Source organism: Engystomops pustulosus, chromosome 6 (genome assembly GCF_040894005.1).
Source record: "Engystomops pustulosus chromosome 6, aEngPut4.maternal, whole genome shotgun sequence".
NCBI classification, from domain to species: Eukaryota; Metazoa; Chordata; class Amphibia; order Anura; family Leptodactylidae; genus Engystomops; species Engystomops pustulosus.
Genome location: NC_092416.1, coordinates 41,311,766 through 41,331,903, shown reverse-complemented (window position 1 = coordinate 41,331,903; position 20,138 = coordinate 41,311,766). Strand labels below are relative to the sequence as shown.

At 42.0% G+C, this 20,138-nt stretch overlaps 1 protein-coding gene across 2 annotated transcripts in view; it reads right to left on the bottom strand.

Annotated features, from left to right (window-relative positions):
• Positions 1-10,187: 10,187 nt before the first annotated feature.
• LOC140134982 (G protein-activated inward rectifier potassium channel 4-like) overlaps positions 10,188-20,138 on the bottom strand; it is a 37,284-nt gene continuing 27,333 nt past the window's right edge. For both annotated transcript variants that reach the window (XM_072155851.1, XM_072155852.1), the window contains 2 exons: positions 17,215-18,412; positions 10,188-15,995 (listed from right to left, as the gene is read on the bottom strand). In XM_072155851.1, the coding sequence (XP_072011952.1) occupies positions 15,637-15,995; positions 17,215-18,412 (1,557 nt within the window). In that variant the 3' untranslated portion in view covers positions 10,188-15,636. The remainder of the gene's footprint in view (positions 15,996-17,214; positions 18,413-20,138) is intronic.

The following is a 20,138-nucleotide window of genomic DNA, read 5'->3' as shown; positions in this document are numbered from 1 at the left end:
GTGGGGTGGGAAATGCTGGAAAGAAAATGGAGCACTTGGGATAAAGTGCAGTGTGTGCATCTCCTTTTAGACAATTGTTACTAGGTGCAAGTAATGTATTACAAAGAAAAAGAGGAGGCCCATATATGATGAAGATCAAATTAATCTGTGACTTAGCACTCAAAGGTTTTTTTTTTTCCATGGTGTAGACCTTCCGTATGGATTTTGCGGCTGTTTGTCATCCGGAAGAACAGGTCGTGTGTCACCTGTATGTAACCTAAATGCCTCCGTAAATGGGCCATATTTGCGTAAGAAACTACAGTGGGCCCACCACAAAAATATCCCGTATTCGGTGGACAACAACGTTTGCAGCCCGGCTTTTTTCGAACTCCAATAGACTTCTCTGGAGAGTCCGTACCGCAAAAACGTAAAAAAAAAGTGACATAGTGGCGTTTCCAGTTGAAGTCACTGGTTGTGTGTGGCTCTCGGCCATGTTTGTGGGCCAAGCGTCGGCAGTTTTTCCTCACTCTGAGCTGTATGGCCACGTGTCAACCATTTTTGTTGATCTGATTAAATAAATGGAGGCAGGCGAATTATGTCACTAGCTCGTCCAAACCCCTTGGGGAGTTTTACAGCAACGGATCTGTAAACATGGGCTGTAATTGTATTACAACCAGGTGTCAACCCTGTTTTTGTGGTTCTATTGACTGGTTGAAACGCAAAGATGGCTAAGGGTAAGGTAACACATTAGCGCTTTGAGTTTAGAAACGGAATCAAAGCCCACGGGGCGGGGCACGCCCTGATTGCATATCCGTTTTTATGGGAACTCGTGATCGATAGCCAGCACCCGGTGTCTTGCATTTAGACAATACAAAACACCAGTGGTGGTTGCAGATACCTGCCGCTTGCAACTTTGTGCACTTTGATTCAGTTTTTAAAAGGAGTCAACGTGCTATCTCTGACAGCACCCTAAGGGTGAAGACACACGTGGCGTTTTTAGGCCATTTTTAGTTAGTGCGTTTTTTATGCAATCTAAAAAGCCAAGCAAGGGGCAAGCAAGTTTTTCCAATAGTAAGGTGGTCATGGATCATATCAAAGACCAGAATGGCTTCAGAAATCCATTGCCGCACGTCTCTTGTGGTTCAGAAGTTCTCAACACTTTGGGAGACGTATCATTAGTCTGGGATTGTGTGCCTGCCTTTTTGTTTTCCTGCTTTTCTGCTGGTCTTAGGCCTCCCGTCCACGAGCGAGTTTGCTGTGTCATACTCGCATTGTGATCTTGCCGGAATGTCCGGCCCAACGCTCAGAAACCAGAGTTGAACTGAAATGCTGATTTTAGTTCCGGTTTCTAAGTGTCAGACTGGACGTTCCAGCGGGATCACAATGCAAGTATGACGCAGCAAACTGGCTTGTTGGGCAAGTGGCCTCAGCGTTTCATACCTATGGCATTTATGGAGTTGTCCAGGTTTGAAGTATTTTAAATATATGGATGGGGACAGCTTTAAAATAATAAAATACATATACTTATCCCTTTTCCTGCTCCCGTTCAGCTTCGGTTCCAACCTTCACAGTTTTTTTTACAGAGACTTGGAAATGCCTTCCCAACCTTTCCGGTGTGATCACTCCCCTCTCCATAGAGATGCACGACATGTCCTTTCCCCGTGTACAGAGCAGTGCCATAGGTGTGCAGGACTGTATTGCTCTGTGCTCCTATTGTCGTCTATGGGGGGGGGGGGGGGGGGGAGTGTATGTACGGTCACAAGCGTACCAGACAGGATGACAATGGGAAATGGAGAGAGATTCTGTCAATCATCGTGATTAACTGTGAACCAGAGCAGAGTCGCGCCGCCCATCAGATACATCAAGTGTATCTTGGGTGGGGGGGATGGGTCACTATTATACACCGACGCAGGATAAATTTCCCTCATCAGCGCTCCCTCAGCTGTAAGTTTCAGACAGAGGATGCAGGCACAGAAGTAAAAGAAATTTGTAATCTCGCACCGGCACCGATCGCAGTTGTTAACCCTTTAAATGCAGTGGGCAAAGCTGCCGGAGGCATTTAAATCCTGGCAGCATGATCTTGGATTAGATCACCGCCCCCTACCCCTGTGACATCACCAGGGGGCGCAAATCGGTTGCCATGACAGCCTTGGGTCTTCCGAAGACCTGAGGCTGTCTGGTTTTAACCTATTCATTACAATGTGCAATTTGCACATTGTAATGAATGAGAAGGAAAATCCTTATATACTGCAACTGTAGTATGGCAGTATTTGGTAGGATCAATCAGACAACCTAGGGTAAAAGTACCCTAGGGGGTCTGAAAAATAGTAAAAAATGGTTTAAAAATTATATAAAAAACCCTAAAAATGCAATCCCCCCCCCTTTCCCCCGAAGTCATATAAATAGAAATAAACAGTAAAATTCATAAACATGTTAGGTATTGCTGCGTCCCAAAATGGCCAATCTATCAAAATATAACAATGGTTTTTCACACCAGTTGGAAATGGCGCTTTTTTGCCATTTTGAAAGATATGAAAAATTTGATAAAAAGTGATCAAATGGTTGTGGAGTCCTCAGAATGGTAGCATTGAAAATGTGATCAAAAGTTGCAAAAAATGACACCACCCACATCTCCGTACACAGAAGTAAGCTCGCCCCTCCCCACTCCATAGTGGCTCTTTCTTTTTTGTGGGCGCGGTACGGTGAGCACTGTACCCAGTCTGGGCGCCTTAGACAACTATGAGGGATGTATATGTGGCCGTAAATTTGTGGCTGTATACACGTCCCGCATACGTTTGTGTGCATGGGCCCTTACACTGTGAAATACCAGAAACACAAGGTCATCCTCGTGGCACTGAGCCACGCTGTCCTCCATAATAACGCGTCTCAGGATTTCTGTCATCAGTAAATCATTGATTAAATTTGCCAGGAACATCTAGTGATACTTGTGTAACTCACATTTTTTATAAGTATCCGCACTATGGTGGAGAACTAGCAGAGAAAGCATGGACATCTCCCCTTCTTCCCCAGTTCAGGGAACGCTGAGGGAACGCCCCACATTTACTATAGTATCTGACAGAAAACCGGCAGACAATATAGCCAAATTCTCTACTAGATCAGACCAGCTCTGCGCAGGTCTGCCCTGGAGGACATTGCGTGCGTGTCTACTAACAGATATATACTAGTAGTTTGGAGACTGGCGGTTAAAACAAAATTCTGAATACATTCCCTCCCTTGTGTACATATAATACACTTGTTATGTGATAACTTTATGCTATTGATATAATTTGGACTCCTATTTGATTTCTAGTGCAGTGGAGAAGTCAAGATCACAGTAGTAAATCTACTAAGAGACAGAGCAGCTACCGGGACGGATTAAGACTGCCATGTGCCCTGGGCTTTATGAATATTATAGCCCCTACAAGACAGGAATCACTTCCTACATCTGGTACTAGAATCAGCTTCTTGGGGAATGGAGGATGCGTCCCTTCTGCTGCTTTCAATCTGACCTTTGGAGGATCTTCAATAGTCCTGAAATGGCTCTTGTGTACTGAGAGAAGGAACAGGTGTATGAGGATTTCATGGGTCAAAGTCCTTCTCAGTATAAATTTTGGTGGGTGGTTTGAGTGGCCATGGCCCCCCTGGAAGGCTTGGGCTTCCGTACAAACCATCTACACTCACCGGCCACTTTATTAGGTACACCTGTCCAACTGTTTGTTAACACTTAATTTCTAATCAGCCAATCACATGGCGGCAACTCAGTGTATTTAGGCATGTAGACATGGTCAAGACAATCTCCTGCAGTTCAAACCGAGCATCAGTATGGGGAAGAAAGGTGATTTGAGTGCCTTTGAACGTGGCATGGTTGTTGGTGCCAGAAGGGCTGGTCTGAGTATTTGAAGAAACTGCTGATCTACTGGGATTTTCACGCACAACCATCTCTAGGGTTTACAGAGAAAGGTCCGAAAAAGAAAAAACATCCAGTGAGCGGCAGTTCTGTGGGCGGAAATGCCTTGTTGATGCCAGAGGTCAGAGGAGAATGGGCAGACTGGTTCGAGCTGATAGAAAGGCAACAGTGACTCAAATCGCCACCCGTTACAACCAAGGTAGGCAGAAGAGCATCTCTGAACGCACAGTACGTCGAACTTTGAGGCAGATGGGCTATAGCAGTAGAAGACCACACCGGGTGCCACTCCTTTCAGCTAAGAACAGGAAACTGAGGCTACAATTTGCACAAGCTCATCGAAATTGGACAGTAGAAGATTGGAAAAACGTTGCCTGGTCTGATGAGTCTCGATTTCTGCTGCGACATTCGGATGGTAGGGTCAGAATTTGGCGTCAACAACATGAAAGCATGGATCCATCCTGCCTTGTATCAACGGTTCAGGCTGGTGGTGGTGGTGTCATGGTGTGGGGAATATTTTCTTGGCACTCTTTGGGCCCCTTGGTACCAATTGAGCATCGTTGCAACGCCACAGTCTACCTGAGTATTGTTGCTGACCATGTCCATCCCTTTATGAGCACAATGTACCCTGTAACATCTGATGGCTACTTTCAGCAGGATAATGCGCCATGTCATAAAGCTGGAATCATCTCAGACCGGTTTCTTGAACATGACAATGAGTTCACTGTACTCAAATGGCCTCCACAGTCACCAGATCTCAATCCAATAGAGCATCTTTGGGATGTGGTGGAACGGGAGATTCGTATCATGGATGTGCAGCCGACAAATCTGCGCTAACTGTGTGATGCCATCATGTCAATATGGACCAAAATCTCTGAGGAATGCTTCCAGCACCTTGTTGAATCCACGAAGAATTGAGGCAGTTCTGAAGGCAAAAGGGGGTCCAACCCGTTACTAGCATGGTGTACCTAATAAAGTGGCCGGTGAGTGTATATTATAATCTACCACTGGCTGCTTCCACCCGCACTTTTTACCAAAAAAAGTGAGAAGCTTTATACCAGCGGTTCTCAACCTGGGTGTCGAACGACCAAAACACAGGGGTCGCGATTCTATTACGTTTTTGCCGCGATTCACGTCAAAAACGGAATAGAACATGTGCAATGATCACTCGCTGCTTGAGGATCTGTGGCTGCTATGTACAGGGGAAGCAGGAGGACCTGTGGTGATGTCATCATCACATGACCCTCTGGCTTCTCCTCTATACAGACTCCCGCGGAACAGGACTACAGTCACAGTGAGTAGAAACTTAAACGTGAAGCATCAGGGGGAGGGGGACACCAAAATTGGGGGCAGGAAGGGGGAACTAGAACTGGGGGCAGGAGGGGAAGCACTAGAACTGGGGGCAGTAGGGGGGTATCAAAACTGGGGGCAGGAGGGGGGAAACTAAAACTGGGGGCAGGAGGGGGGCACTACAACTGGGGGAGCAAATGGAGGAACCAAAACTGGGGGCAGGAGAGGGGGGAACAGAACTGGGGGCAGGAGGGGGGGGGACAAAACTGGGAGCAGGAGGGGGGATGAAAACTTGGGGAAGGAGGGGGAATTAGAACTGGTGGCAGCAGGGGAGGGCTAGAACTGGGGGCAGGAGTGAGGGAAAACTAAAACTTGGGGGCAGTATTATAGTAGTTATATTCCTGTACATAGGGGGCAGTATTATAGTAGTTATATTCCTGTACATAGGGGACAGTATTATAGTAGTTATATTCCTGTACATAGGGGCAGTATTATAGTAGTTATATTCTTGTACATAGGGGGCAGTATTATAGTAGTTATATACTTGTACATAGGGGGCAGTATTATAGTAGTTATATTCTTGTACATAGGGGGCAGTATTATACTAGTTATATTCTTGTACATAGGGGGCAGTATTATAGTAGTTATATTCCTGTACATAGGGGGCAGTATTATAGTAGTTATATTCCTGTACATAGGGGGCAGTATTATAGTAGTTATATTCCTGTACATAGGGGGCAGTATTATAGTAGTTATATTCCTGTACATAGGGGGCAGTATTATAGTAGTTATATTCCTGTACATAGGGGGCAGTATTATAGTAGTTATATTCCTGTACATAGGGGGCAGTATTATATTAGTTATATTCCTGTACATAGGGGGCAGTATTATAGTAGTTATATTCTTGTACATAGGAGGCAGTTTTATAGTAGTTATATTCTTGTACATAGGGGCAGTATTATAGTAGTTATATTCTTGTACATAGGGGGCAGTGTTATAGTAGTTATATTCCTGTACATAGGGGGCAGTATTATAGTAGTTATATTCTTGTACATAGGAGGCAGTTTTATAGTAGTTATATTCTTGTACATAGGGGCAGTATTATAGTAGTTATATTCTTGTACATAGGGGGCAGTGTTATAGTAGTTATATTCTTGTACATAGGGGGCAGTATTATAGTATTTATATTCTTGTACATAGGGGGCAGTATTATAGTAGTTATATTATTGTACATAGGGGGCAGTATTATAGTAGTTATATTCTTGTACATAGGGGGCAGTATTATAGTAGTTATATTCTTGTACATAGGGGGCAGTATTATAGTAGATATATTCTTGTACATAGGGGGCAGTATTATAGTAGATATATTCTTGTACATAGGGGGCAGTTTTATAGTAGTTATATTCTTGTACATAGGGGCAGTATTATAGTAGTTATATTCGTGTACATAGGGGGCAGTATTATAGTATTTATATTCGTGTACATAGGGGCAGTATTATAGTTATATTCTTGTACATAGGGGGCAGTATTATCGTAGTTATATTCTTGTACATAGGGGGCAGCATTATAGTAGTTATATTCTTGTACATAGGGGGCAGCATTATAGTAGTTATATTCTTGTACATAGGGGGCAGTATTATAGTAGTTATATTCTTGTACATAGGGGGCAGTATTATAGTAGTTATATTCTTGTACATAGGGGGCAGTATTATAGCAGTTATATTCTTGTACATAGGGGCAGTATTATAGTAGTTATATTCCAGTACATAGGGGGCAGTGTTATAGTAGTTATATTCTTGTACATAGGGGGCAGTATTATAGTAGTTATATTCCAGTACATAGGGGGCAGTATTATAGTAGTTATATTATTGTACATAGGGGGCAGTATTATAGTAGTTATATTCCTGTACATAGGGGGCAGTATTATAGTCGTTATATTCTTGTACATGGTTTGGGGTCACCACAACATGAGGAATTGTATTGCGGGGTCACAGCGTTAGAAAGGTTGAGAACCACTGCTTTATACCAAGATTGCTCCTTAATACGAATAGCGACAACTAGCAGATGTTAGACGTGATCATAGAGCAGCAGAGGGGAGGATAACATAGAGCAGGGGATAAACAGCGCTGTAACCAGTCCATATTTGATGGTTTGTCAACTTTCAGGAAGTCTTGTGACTTGACATGGGATAATAACAATTGCAGCAAGTCACTTGCAAAAAGATTTATCAGTCAAAGGACACTCTGCTCAGCTACTCTTAATCTCAGGGCGGCACTAAGGGGTGGCAAACTGGGCATTTTCCCAGGGCCTCCTGTCTGAAATGGGCCCCCTTCATGTGGACTTTTGTGTTGCTTTTTTAATACCCCTTGGTTGAATGCCTGGGGGAAGATGCTTGTTATCTATCTCCTTTCTATATATCTATCCTCTATCTGTCTAGTTATATTTCTTCTATGATTTCCTATCCATATATCTGTCTATCTCACCATTTATCTATCTAGCTTTTTGTCTATCTATTTATCAATATTGTCTATCTATCTATCTATCTATCTATCTATCTATCTATCTATCTATCTATCTATCTATCTATCTATCTATCTATCTATCTATCTATCTATCTGACTTCTCTTGTCTATCATATGTATATATTCCCTATCTAGCTATGTATTAACCAATCTTCTACTATATCTATCTATATCTCATATACTGTATATATATATATATTTCTCTATCACTTATCTAGTCATCTATATATAATCTACTTTTTATATACTGCATGCATCTATAAATCTATATCATCTTTCATATTTATATTATATCATCAATCTCCCTATCATCTGTCTATCTCCTATAGTCCCATATTACACATTGCCTTACCCTACTACTGTGTGTAACTACAAAGTATTATTGTATAGGGCTAAATGGAGAAATCTTACTGTATGTGACTGTTCATCAAAGTTTTATTTTGGGACCCACTTTTAGCTTTGCCCAGTGCCCCATTTTGACTAAAACTGACCCTGCTTGCTCTGTAACATGCCGCCTGTGGGCAGAACGGTGGCTGAGTGGGTAGCGCTGGGGTTCTGGATTCAAATCCCACCCAGGTCAACATCTGCAAAGAGTTTGTATGTTCTCTCCGTGTTTGCATGGGTGTCCTCTGGGTCCCCCGGTTTTCTCCCACACTCCAAAACATACTGTTAGGTTGTTTAGATTGTGAGCCTCATGGGGACAGGGACCAATTTGACATGCTTTGTGCAGCGCTGCGTAATCTGTGTGGGCTATATAAATAAAGAATTATTATTATAGGGAACTATGTACAATCTGCTTAGCTTCTCCTCCTCTATAAAAGACTGCCTACAAATAGGACACTGGGTTCAAATAGATTCAACACATGGAGAACTAAGGATCAGAAAAGCATATGACAGTCTCCAGATCTGGAATGGAGCCACAGTAATAGTGACATAATATGATAACGTACTAAATGTACTGTCATACTTCTGCAGTACCCTGATTTGATCAGTAGATGGCATGTGTGTTCTCTATCCTTGCTACATCTACTTGCTTTCTATGTATTTGTATACTGTTTGCATAGGAATTGGATTTTGAGTTAATAATGACATTTCTATTTATAAAATTCCCTTTTTTGTACCTTTATACCTGAAGCAGGTGTATCAACCCCCACCTTTTGTAACTTTAGGTGTTCAGAGCTAAACTTTTCTGCACTCTATAATAGATTTTCTATGCTCACTGCAATCCATTATAAAGCGTCTATAAAGCAGGGCAGCACATGGACATCTGCAGGAAACCTGGAGCAGGATGAGTGTGTGTAAGAGAAGGAAATAATATCTAATCAGACCGACTATTAGTCTAAATAGATGCCATGATTACAGACATCTGATCTATTACATATCACGTTTGCCTTATTTGGCTATTCTCACACCTATGGCCACCCTCTAGGTCTTATAATCTGTTCACACTTGAGCTGATAAGTAGCTGCTGGTTTGTATATTGATTTTCCTATAGGCTATTGTTAGCCAAAACTGTCTGCATACTGTATGTCTAACCTATATACTACACTTGATTCACATACACATCATTTATTATCTGGTGGCAAATACACTGGAGAGAAAAAAATAGAGAATAACATACAATTTCCTAAATGTCAAGACCATTGTGTAGTTTGATATTATTTCATGAAGTGTATAAATTTTAACCCACATAATAAAGATGTAAGTGAGATCATTGTAAAAGAACACTGATCAAAATTAGAGATTACTTTCACATACCTGCAAGTTATTGGTGTAGTTCTGGTACCTGGTGTTAAGTGTCCTTAAAGGGGTGTTCCCACGAAGACAAGTTTTTGTATATGTACTCAAGATAGCAAAATAACACATTCTCTAATTCACTGTTATTAACAAAAATGCAGCATTTCACAGACATAAGTCCAACCTGTCTCCATCTGTCCTTCTGTACACAATTTTGATTGCCCCTAGATACAAGCCTGTAACTTCTGACTTAGGGTCGGGTGGTGAGATTTCTGTCTCTCTCTGCTGTGTGGCTGTAGCCCCGACCCCTGCACGGAGCTCACACTGATCACATCCTGCCAGGAGATCATGAACAGATAGAGAGGCTACAAACTACAAGGATAAGTGATCTGGGGGAAGAGGGAGGCAGGCACATGTCTGTGAGATGTAGCAGTGCTGATACTGTAACAGTGTAAAAGTCTGTCAGCCTCTGTCTCTCAGCCTCTGTGTAATCTCATGCATCTCTAGTACAATGTCAGAAGCCAGATGAAAGTGTATATACACCTGCACCCTGATAATGTAACCACATTGTCACCGCACAGAACTAGATGGATAATAATGTGTCTGCTTAGAGAGGCCCCGCCCACACCCTGGAATCTTACACTGAGCAGCCTAGAGATATGAGCTAAAACAGCAATAACACTGAGTAAAATTGTAAAGGGTTAAAATGATCTTTATTGTGTTAACATCACTAGGGGTTTGAGGGTTTCGTTTCGTTTGTGGGAAAACCCCTTTAAGTATCCTGCAAACCCTATGTAGCTGACAACCTAACTTTCTAGTTTTCACTGAGTTGACCTTATCACCCATAGAAAGAGAAGTCCCAAGTCTGTGATTTCTAGAATATTGAATCTTTACAAACGCAATTAAGTCCCCCAAGAAGGTTGGTCACCCTTGAAAGAAAAATGCATGCGAGGACAGGAGGACAGGATAATGTGGGAAATCTCGGAAAATGGCTAATTGTTTCATTACTGCAGCTGGAATTGATCGCCAGTTAAGCACCGAACAGGGTAAGGATCTGTCCCATCAGAGCATTTGGAGTGATCAAACCTCTCATTAGCAGAAAGAATCAAAAGGCTGGACTCACCTTTGCTGAGGAGCATGTTGTATAAACATATAAGGAGTGGTCAATAGTTTATGGTCCATAGTTTTTTATTTGGGTCTGATGAGAAATATTATATTCAATAAACTGGGGGAATACTGAACCCAAAGTGTGCAAAGAAGTAGGTGAAAGATGGTGGAGGAAGTGTCATGGTTTGGGGTAACTTCTTCAACAACACGTGATTCCTTCCTTGCGTTCATCACTCAGTCAGCCAGCAATTTTCAGCATGGAGGGCTTCTAGTAATACGCCCCAGAGCCCTTCTGGCTCATTAGAATGGAGAGAGGCCATGAATAATAAATATAAGTAGATTACCACAGTCACAGTGCCTGGATCTATGAGTAAGTGTCCCTGCTTTATCATGTTTTGATGGTAGATTTCTTTTAAGCTTGCTCTATCACTTTTTAGTTGTAGGGACAGTTCAACTGTGTAAACCATTGAAAAAGAAAGCAGATAAGATTTTATATATGTATCTACATAATAACAGACTACAAACAAACTTTGTGTAGTCTGATTCCGCCATAATACCTCTGTCTGAGGCAGGAGGAATACGAGACAGACAAACCCTGGATTACTCTAGGATCAGACTACATGGGGCACATTTACTTACCTGTCCTGTGCGATCCCCAAATTTGCATTGTCCAACCGGAATGCACATCTGCCGCGATTCAAGAAGATTGTGCGCCCAATATCCTGCATGTGTGGCTTCCCCGTTCAGGTCCGCCAGAGTTCACCTTCTTCTTCCTGGTGTATGTAAGTGCTTGATCTTGCAACACAAATTGAAAGTTAAATCCCGCGCTCAGTCAGAATCAGTCGGATCGTCCGACGGCCTGCCCCGATTTGTGTCGCATGAAAACCGGCACTGATGCGTCAAAATCCAAACGCGTGCGACACAATCACCTTCTAAATGCCTGTCACAGCGGCGCGATCCCCAAAAACGTTGGAAAAACCGACGGAAATGTGGCCGCGGGACCCTTAGTAAATAAGCCCCTATATATCTGCATGAGATTGTCTTATTACATTAAGTCCAACTACAACACACATTTGTACAGATATTTTTATTGTTTTAGAAATAGTATACATCTCTCCAGCTTGTACTTCTGCACATGTCTTCATATCCATCCCAGCGGAGATCTCGGCACCTCTCTGGTAGTAAGTAGCCACAGGAATACATCTGTATTGGGTTGTATTGTACACTATAGGAATGCAGTGTTAGGCCTCATGCACACGACCGTATGGTCTTTTCTGTTCCCTATATAGGGCTGATCTGGCCGTAAATATGGCAAACGAATTGCACCATATCTGTACCGTATCCATATAATATAGGGTGGGCTGGTAGATGATAGATGACTATTGGCTGGCTTGCAGAATGCACCTCCCACTGGATCTGGATATTGCACGTATATACGGCAGCATATACGGTGCACTACCGTATGCATCATGTATTTAGCCCATATATTTTTATATGGCGTGCTTACGGTAGAGTGGACGATACAACCATGTACCTGGATGGCCGTATTGCCCATTGGAATGCATGGGGCCATATTCCGATTTTATACAGTCGTGTGCATGGGGCCTTAGGGTATATACACATAGGCGTATGCTCGGCCGGCCATGCTGTGCGCTCCCAATAGATCCCAAGATGACCGCTAACCCCCACCACAGAGAAAAGCGCCGCACACACGGGGAAAGATAGAGCATGCTCTATCTTTAACCCCTTGTACAGCGCAGAATGGTGCCACACCGCCGCCGGGGCGCCATTACCATCTATGGGGATGTATATCCGGCCTCACATACATCCCCCCAGACGGTCGTCTGAATGTACTCTTATACAGTACATACACCAAACAGCCAGAGCATGTCGTATAGGTTCTCTATGAAACCGCTCAAACCCAATTGAGGTATGGCTCTCTAAAGGTTTCCTGTGGGATCTGGTACTAGGACATTTCCAGCAGATCCAATAAGGTTGTTATGAAATATATGAGATTATAATAAGTATGTACAGGATAACCAGATATATTTGCATTGAAAAAGTTATGAATTAATATATTTTACATACTACAGTACAGTGTCGGACTGGCCCACCAGAGTACCAGAGGATCCTCCGGTGGGCCCTGGCTCAACCCAATACTGAACCCCAGAGGTCCATCAGAAAACAACACAATTTGAAGGGTGCTAGAGAATATTTCCTGGGGGATAATGAAGAGTGGGCCCCCAGATAGATTTCCTCTGGTGGGCCTAAGGAAACCCAGTCCGCTACAGTAGGTATAATATGTAAAACATGTAAAAATATCTCTTCTGTAGATTTGGGCCAGACAGGATCACCTTTACTTTTCTAAAACATCAAAGATCTTTGGGTTACCATGACCCAAGTATTTGTTGAATAGTTTCCGTTCATTAAAGGGAACCTTAGTCATTAGTTTCGACCATGGAAAACTGCAGATGGTGTTTGGCATTGGCCCCTTATGTTTGTTGTTAGGAGCAGCAGGACTGTGAAAAATTAATTTATATTCCTGGATTGGAGCTGGACTTGTGAGCTGAACACATCACAACCCTTCCCATCTGTTGTATTTAAATAGAAGCATCCATAGAAGTGTCTCAGAGCAGAAGGGTGAGGTTGTGCTGTGCTCAGTGAAGAGATCTCAAGCACCAGTGTGCTCCAGGTCCAGCTATAATTTGCATAAAAATGCATTTTCCACAGTCCTGCTGCTAACAACAACATACACAAATGGTGGGGGTTACACGGCTCTCAAGGCTCAACAACTAACACAGTCTGAAGCTTTTAGCTTGTAGACTTCATTTAAACCACACATAGCCTTCACTATTAACCCTCAGATGCTTACATTTGCCCATTTTCTGATTCTGAAGCACCAACATTAAATTGCACCTGCCACCAGTAATGTCATTTTTAGCTGGTTGTTCCAAAAGCCTATGCTATGCTGATTTTAAAAATGCTTTGTCAGCAGTCTTAATCATTTCAGTACTTTATGAAGTTAATTTCACATTATCTGCCAGCAGTGTGTAGTGAGTCTATAGGATGTGGCAGCGGCACCCTGAGTGTGCCTGTGTCTCCTCATACATTCTTCCTCTCCTCCACCACCCCCCTCCCTCCCTTGCCTGCTCGATGCACATGACACGAAGATAGAAGGGGGAGGGAGCTTCATGAATGTGGAGGAGAGGAGACACACACAGGCTGCAGCTGCCTCTTCCCTAGGCACTAAAAACACACTGCTGGCAGGGAGCCAAGTAATGTGAATGTAACTTATATAAACTACTGAAATGATTCAGAATGCTTACAAAGGCATTTGTAAAATCAGCCTAGGATAGGCTACAGGAACCTTTCATCAGCCAAAAATTCCATTCCCCGGTTCCCTTCAAATACTGACTGTTCACTTGCTGTCTAATATGTCCCACCAATGACAGGAGCCATTGTCACCATGTAATGACGGCTCTTTGATTTGTTTGCGCTGGCTGAGCCGTGGATATTAGCGGGAGGATATGGAAGAACTATCACCTTTTCTGATTCCATAGAAACACTCAAGGATCCTGTGCACAAAGGCAGGACAAAACATTACACACAGACAGGACACACGATCACAGCTTTTTTAGGAAAGGAGACCTTAGCCTCCTGCTCTAACAAGATGCATGGCCTCAGTGAGGATGAGGAGAAGAAAGTAGTGGTCAAAAATAACCAAAACCCCCCTGTAGTAGTGATCAGTGGAGGTCCCAGGAGTCAAAATGAAGACCGAATCATAAAGGTTAACGGATACCTGATGAACCGCTTTGTGCCACTTCCATCCCTCCATGCAAGGGGGTTGTTGAAGCTTTCAAATCCAGGACAGAAGTTTTTAACCTCCATGGAGTACTACTTACCCTATAGGTAATTACCCCTTTTTATTACCTTGTCCCAACTAGGATAGAAACCGCATCTCTAAAGTTTTGAAAATAATGCAAAAATAGTTCAAATTTGAAAAATAAAAAACTGTGCTTCTAAAATCTGTGTTGTCCAACTCCAAAAAAGGTCTTGAAAATTGATCACTGATAAAAGCAAAACCAATATATATCTTTCAAAGAGAAGGTGGTGGACAGGGTTTTTTTGTAACGTTTTGGACCATCATCATCTAGAGACTGTGATACTGTCTAGATTGCAGCTCCCACCCCTACAACTGGAAAGAGTTTCCTTGAAAATAACACTAAAGGAAATCTACAATCAAAATCCACCATGATAAACCAGGGACACTTACTCATAGATCCAGGCACTGTGACTGTGGTAATCTTCTTATATTTGTTTTTCTTTGTTACACTTTCTCCTTTCTTCTGTGTAAGATTACTCCTCCTGAGGGGGAGGAGGAGGAGACAGAGAGAGGCTCTGGTAACTTTCTCATTGGCATAATTTTACAAGTTGATTGTAGAGGGAACAAAGCCATGGATGACAAATATAAAAAGGTTACCACAGTCACAGTGCCTGGTTCTATGAGTGGGTGTCCTCAGTGGGTGTCCTCAGCTTTCCTCAGATTGGTGATTTTTTTTCTTTTTGAAAGAGATGATTCCAGTTCGACCAACACCCCTAGTTATGTTTCAAGACCTCATTAAGAATTGGACATGAACTCAAGTCCATACCATCTAATAGGTGGTGCATGAGGCACAGCTTTTCATTTCCCCAGCAAGCAAAACTAATTTGTAAACTTATTCCAAATTTTTTCCTCTAAGTATTCCTCTATGTGGTCTCCCCAAGGAGACACAGTGCCCCTCATGCTTTCTGTGATGCAGTGTTGGAGACACAATGGCAGACATAACTTAAGTGAAGGCATAACTGAGTGAACTGATAGGAGGACAGAGAAATGAGTAAAAGGATAGTACAGGGCCCTGATTTGGTAACGCAATGAGTTCACTTAGCAATATAACAGTAAAAGACACTTGGAATGAGAGAATAAGAACAGACAATATTTAGGTTCTGGTAAAAACAATTGCATCAAAGGATCTGGATTCTCCTTACTATAAAAACACAGTTATTTATAAAGTCTCCCTGCCGTCAATAGTAAAACATTGGCAACTAAGGAGTCTTCTATCAGACATCAAGGTTGTTGCTGTCAGACTCTCTGTTTGTTTCCGCAATGCTGGGAAAGTCCATTCTGTCTTGGTTCTCCAGTAAATAATCCCCCGATCCCATGTTTAGGTCCTCCGGGATACCAGTCTGAAACATGTTGTCCCAGTAGAGGCTAAGGGTAGATCTGTCATTTTGTTCGTTCTCTTTCAGTTCGTGCATCTCCTTAGCACTTCCCCATGGAGTTTGGACATCAAATGTCTTATCAAAGTGGCTGTAGTCGACACGGAACGCTCCTTTCTCCAGAGTCATGCATGGCTCGAACCTGTGACCCCAAAGAATCTCGTCCTCTGTGTAGGAAGTCTTGGCTTGACATGTCATACCTTATTTAAATGAGACATGGAGGAAGGAGTTAATAGATTACTTGTAGACATTTCAAAATAAGAATAATCTCTTTGCAAAGAAAGCTATCAGAAGCACCCTGATGCCTCATGGTATGTCTCTTATCTGTGTTTGTTGTTAGAAACGCTCATTTAGGACGTATTAGTTAGTATTTCTATCATGATATGTAAGACAAAAAAGTACAATGTAAATATTTGTGTATCTTCTGTGCTTTGGAACCCTACTGCCTTGTTTTGCCTCTCCCATACCAATGCAAAATCTGAGCAGAAAGCTCCCAATGTAAAAATGCCTTTAATGAGAGTTTCTAACCATTTAGGATAACACAGATAGAAATAGACTCTGAGAAGTCAGGCAGCTTCTCTGAAAGATCTTTCTGCAGAGAGCAAAATCCAGCCCACAGTGAGTGTGAGAAGCATGTATAGAAGAATAACGGAGCAATTTTTTTAAATAAAAAAATCTTTTATGCTTATGATTTTTGGCCCATAAAAGATGCAATACAGAAATTAAAACAAATGACCTAAATATGTATGATGCCTATTATTAGAAGGAGTGATCAATATCAGTTTGGCACACCCCCAAGTGCCACTTTGTGTTCTTACAGGATATTTCACAGTACTACTAGTATTACAAAGTAAAAAAAAAAAAAGTCACATGACTTTTATAGGATGAATAAGTGTTTCTCTATCTCCAAGTCCAAATTCACTTTGTTCATCATTGGAAATGTCAGCTTCATCAAGACAGCGTGAAATGAAAATGTGCTGACCTTTAGAATTTCATAGCATAAAATCAAGTTTGTACAATCCGCATAAGAATACCAGTGTGTAGAGGACACCGTCTACTTGTTCTGCCTGTAACTCTATGCCGTTAAAATCTATAAGGTCGTGTCTCTTGTTCGTAAGGTGAAATTTGCCATCGGTTGTGTAATTCTTGCCACACTGCCACACAGTTTGACTACCTGATATCATAAAAAATCTAATCTAGTTCTCCTCTTTTTTGTCCCCTGTTAATATTTTTGGCACTAACTTAGGGACATACTGTGCATGCAATATTATAAAAGGTAAAAGTGATCTACTACAAATAACAATGATCCCCTATTTCCAGGTAATGGAGTAGGCGCTGATCACTGGGGGGGCCTGGCTGCTGGGATGACCAGTGAAGAAAACTAGATATATATGCAGCAAAAGTTAACTTGTGTCTTACCTGTGGCTTCAACAATGCCCTCAAGTATTACAATAATTTCAAACTGCTCCCGCTTCAACGACTCTGCCGACATTTCCCAAAATGGACTGCGATCGTTGATGAAATGACAGATGATCTGAGGTTCTACAAGGAAAAGTCGGTCCTCTCCAGTATCATAGCCAAGGTTTATTTCTGACTGCTCCAGTGGAATAAACTCCCCTTCCTTTGTCTGTCGAGATTTGATGAGTTTAGCTCGTATCTTGGCATCCACCATGTGGCTGTCTCGTAGATCTCCAATCCTGAACATCAAGCAAAGTTTTTCATCTCGGTGGGAGACTACACATTTCTTACTGAAAATTAACGTCTGGGCTCTCTTTTTAGGCCGTGAAATTTTAACAAACATACAGCCCACCATGAGGGCATCAATTACTGATCCTATTATCGACTGAGCCATAAGAAAAATCACACCCTCTGGGCAATTGGCAGTTACCATCCTGGTGCCGTAGCCAATTGTCCGTTGACTTTCCACAGACAAGAGTAAGGCAGCAAGGAAGGTGTCAACATTGTCAAGACAAGGCTTCCACTCAGGATCCCCAATGTGATTTATGTCATCTCTAATGAAGGCATCCACAAAATAAATAACTCCAAATCCAACCCAAGTGAGGATATAACACAACATGAATACAAATATGAACCAACGATACTTTAGGTCCACAATAGTGGTAAAAATGTCTGACAAAAACCTCTTCTTTTCATCAATTCGACCAAGGTTGACCCTACACTTGCCATCCTTGGTGACATATCTCTGCCGCGTCTGTCGATTAGTGAGGTTAAAGAGCTGACGGTCATCATACATGAGCTTACACCTCACTCTGTGTGATTTTGTAGTAACTGGAGCAGAGACAACACTACGAGTTGGAGTTTTACTTCGCATGGGGATATTTGGAACACTTAGGGCATGTTTTGGATGCCATTTTGAGACGGTCTCCCGTTGCGGCGTCTCCGGCCTTGCAGTTCGTTGGTAGCGAGGTAAGTCCTCTGTATTTATAGTCACACTAGGCCTGTGCTTTGCGACCGGGGGAACAGTACTCGTGTTTGTTTGTTCTACCGCACTGAATCTCCGAAGACTTGAGATGAGGCTGCTTTTCTTGGGTTGAGGAAATTCTACTTTTTGATGATTTTCCTCACATGAAGTCACGGGCAGAACCATTGTTTCAGGCTGTTTGGGAATGCGGGAAAAAAAAGAGATCAAAACACGTTATTAGAATTATTATTTCTAAAAAATAAATGGTTTCTTCCAAATGGGTAAAACACTTCTATAATAAACTGTTGAAGAAGGGTGCACTTACACTTGAAAAGCTTCCATTTGCATAATTTATTTTGTTTTACAACCTCCTCCCCCACCCCTGCCAGATTTTAGCTTTTTTTTTAAGATTGGACAACCCCTTTAATGAAAGACTTCTATATATCTTTAAATTTATCTCAGAACAAAACGATGGGAGGTCATGAGAATTACCAGCAATGAGAGAAGGAGGATGTATGGAGCAGAAGAACAATCATATCTTCAGGGGTAGGTGTGAAGAAAATGAAACAAACAGTATCAAAGTGTAGAGAGGGAGGAGAACAACAACATCTTGTAGGGAAGATTAATAAAGCTGTGTATAAGGGGGAATAGCATCCAGATCTTCAGGGATGGAGAGGGAGAGGGGTAAAGGAGATGCAAAAACAGTATCAAGGTGTACAGATAGCAGAGAGCGCTCATTTCTTCAGGGGAAAGAGCCAAGCCATTGGCTGCATGAGAGTGTAGAAAGGAGTTTGCAGAAGGGGAATGCATATGTGAACATGAAAGCTACTACAGACAGCAGGTGGAAGAACACAAGGACTTTTATGAAATGTTTAATTTCTGTAAATTATATCTATAGACTGCCTGGATGAAAGATGAATGATGTTAAAAATTAACCTTTGTTGGTTAATATTGCATCATTATGAAAAATATATCATTATAAAAAAACAAAGGTACCCCTAGAGTATAGGGCATATTTGTAGTAATGTAAAATGCTGGAAAAAAGGACAAAGATGATTGTCATCATTTAGTCCGTAATTTAATGCCATCATGTCATCTACAATAATAAAAGGTTAACCCTATCCCCCGGTTTGTTGTGCCTCTAGTGTATGAGGCTAAATTCCAGTAACACTGTACTGTTAGGATATAGGGTTAGCTCTGGGGAAGAGGGGGGGGGGATGCTGTCAGTCTAATCTTCAATAGGGTTACACCAATGTGTATACGTAAAAACCCCTGAGGAAGCACCATTACAAAGTAATAATACAATGCAGAAACACGTTAGCTGTTAATCATTGATTCGTTTGGCCCGCATGTTATCAGACATATTTTAGATTAGTGGTGGCGAACCTATGGCATGGGTGCCAGAGGTGGCACTCAGAGACCTCTCTATGGGCACAAACAGGACTTCTGCAGTCCCAGGCAGTCCAGGACCCTGAAAAGAAGCTACAATGATAATTCGAACTTCTTTTTTTTACTGTATTGGCGTCCTCAGCTGCTTATACGATTTAAACCTGTGACAGGGAGTAATAAGTTACGGCCTAAATTGATGCATTGGCACTTTGCAAAAAATAAATGAGTTTGGTTGTAGTTTTGGCACTCGGTGTCTAAAAGATTTGCCATCACTGTTTTAGATGATCAGTTTGTAATCTTTGTCCTTTTAATCTAGCATTTGACGATACTACAAATGTGCCCTATGCTCTTGGGGTACCTTTGTTTGTTTATAGCTGGCCAATGCCAGTTGGATGTTTTTCTTAATGATGCAAAATCATATTTTTTATTAGCAAACCAATTAATACTACAGACAGCAACAATGCCAAACACACAGATCGCTGAGGTAAGTTAGAAACCTACTATTTATTATCAGCTACCTTGGTATGTGCCC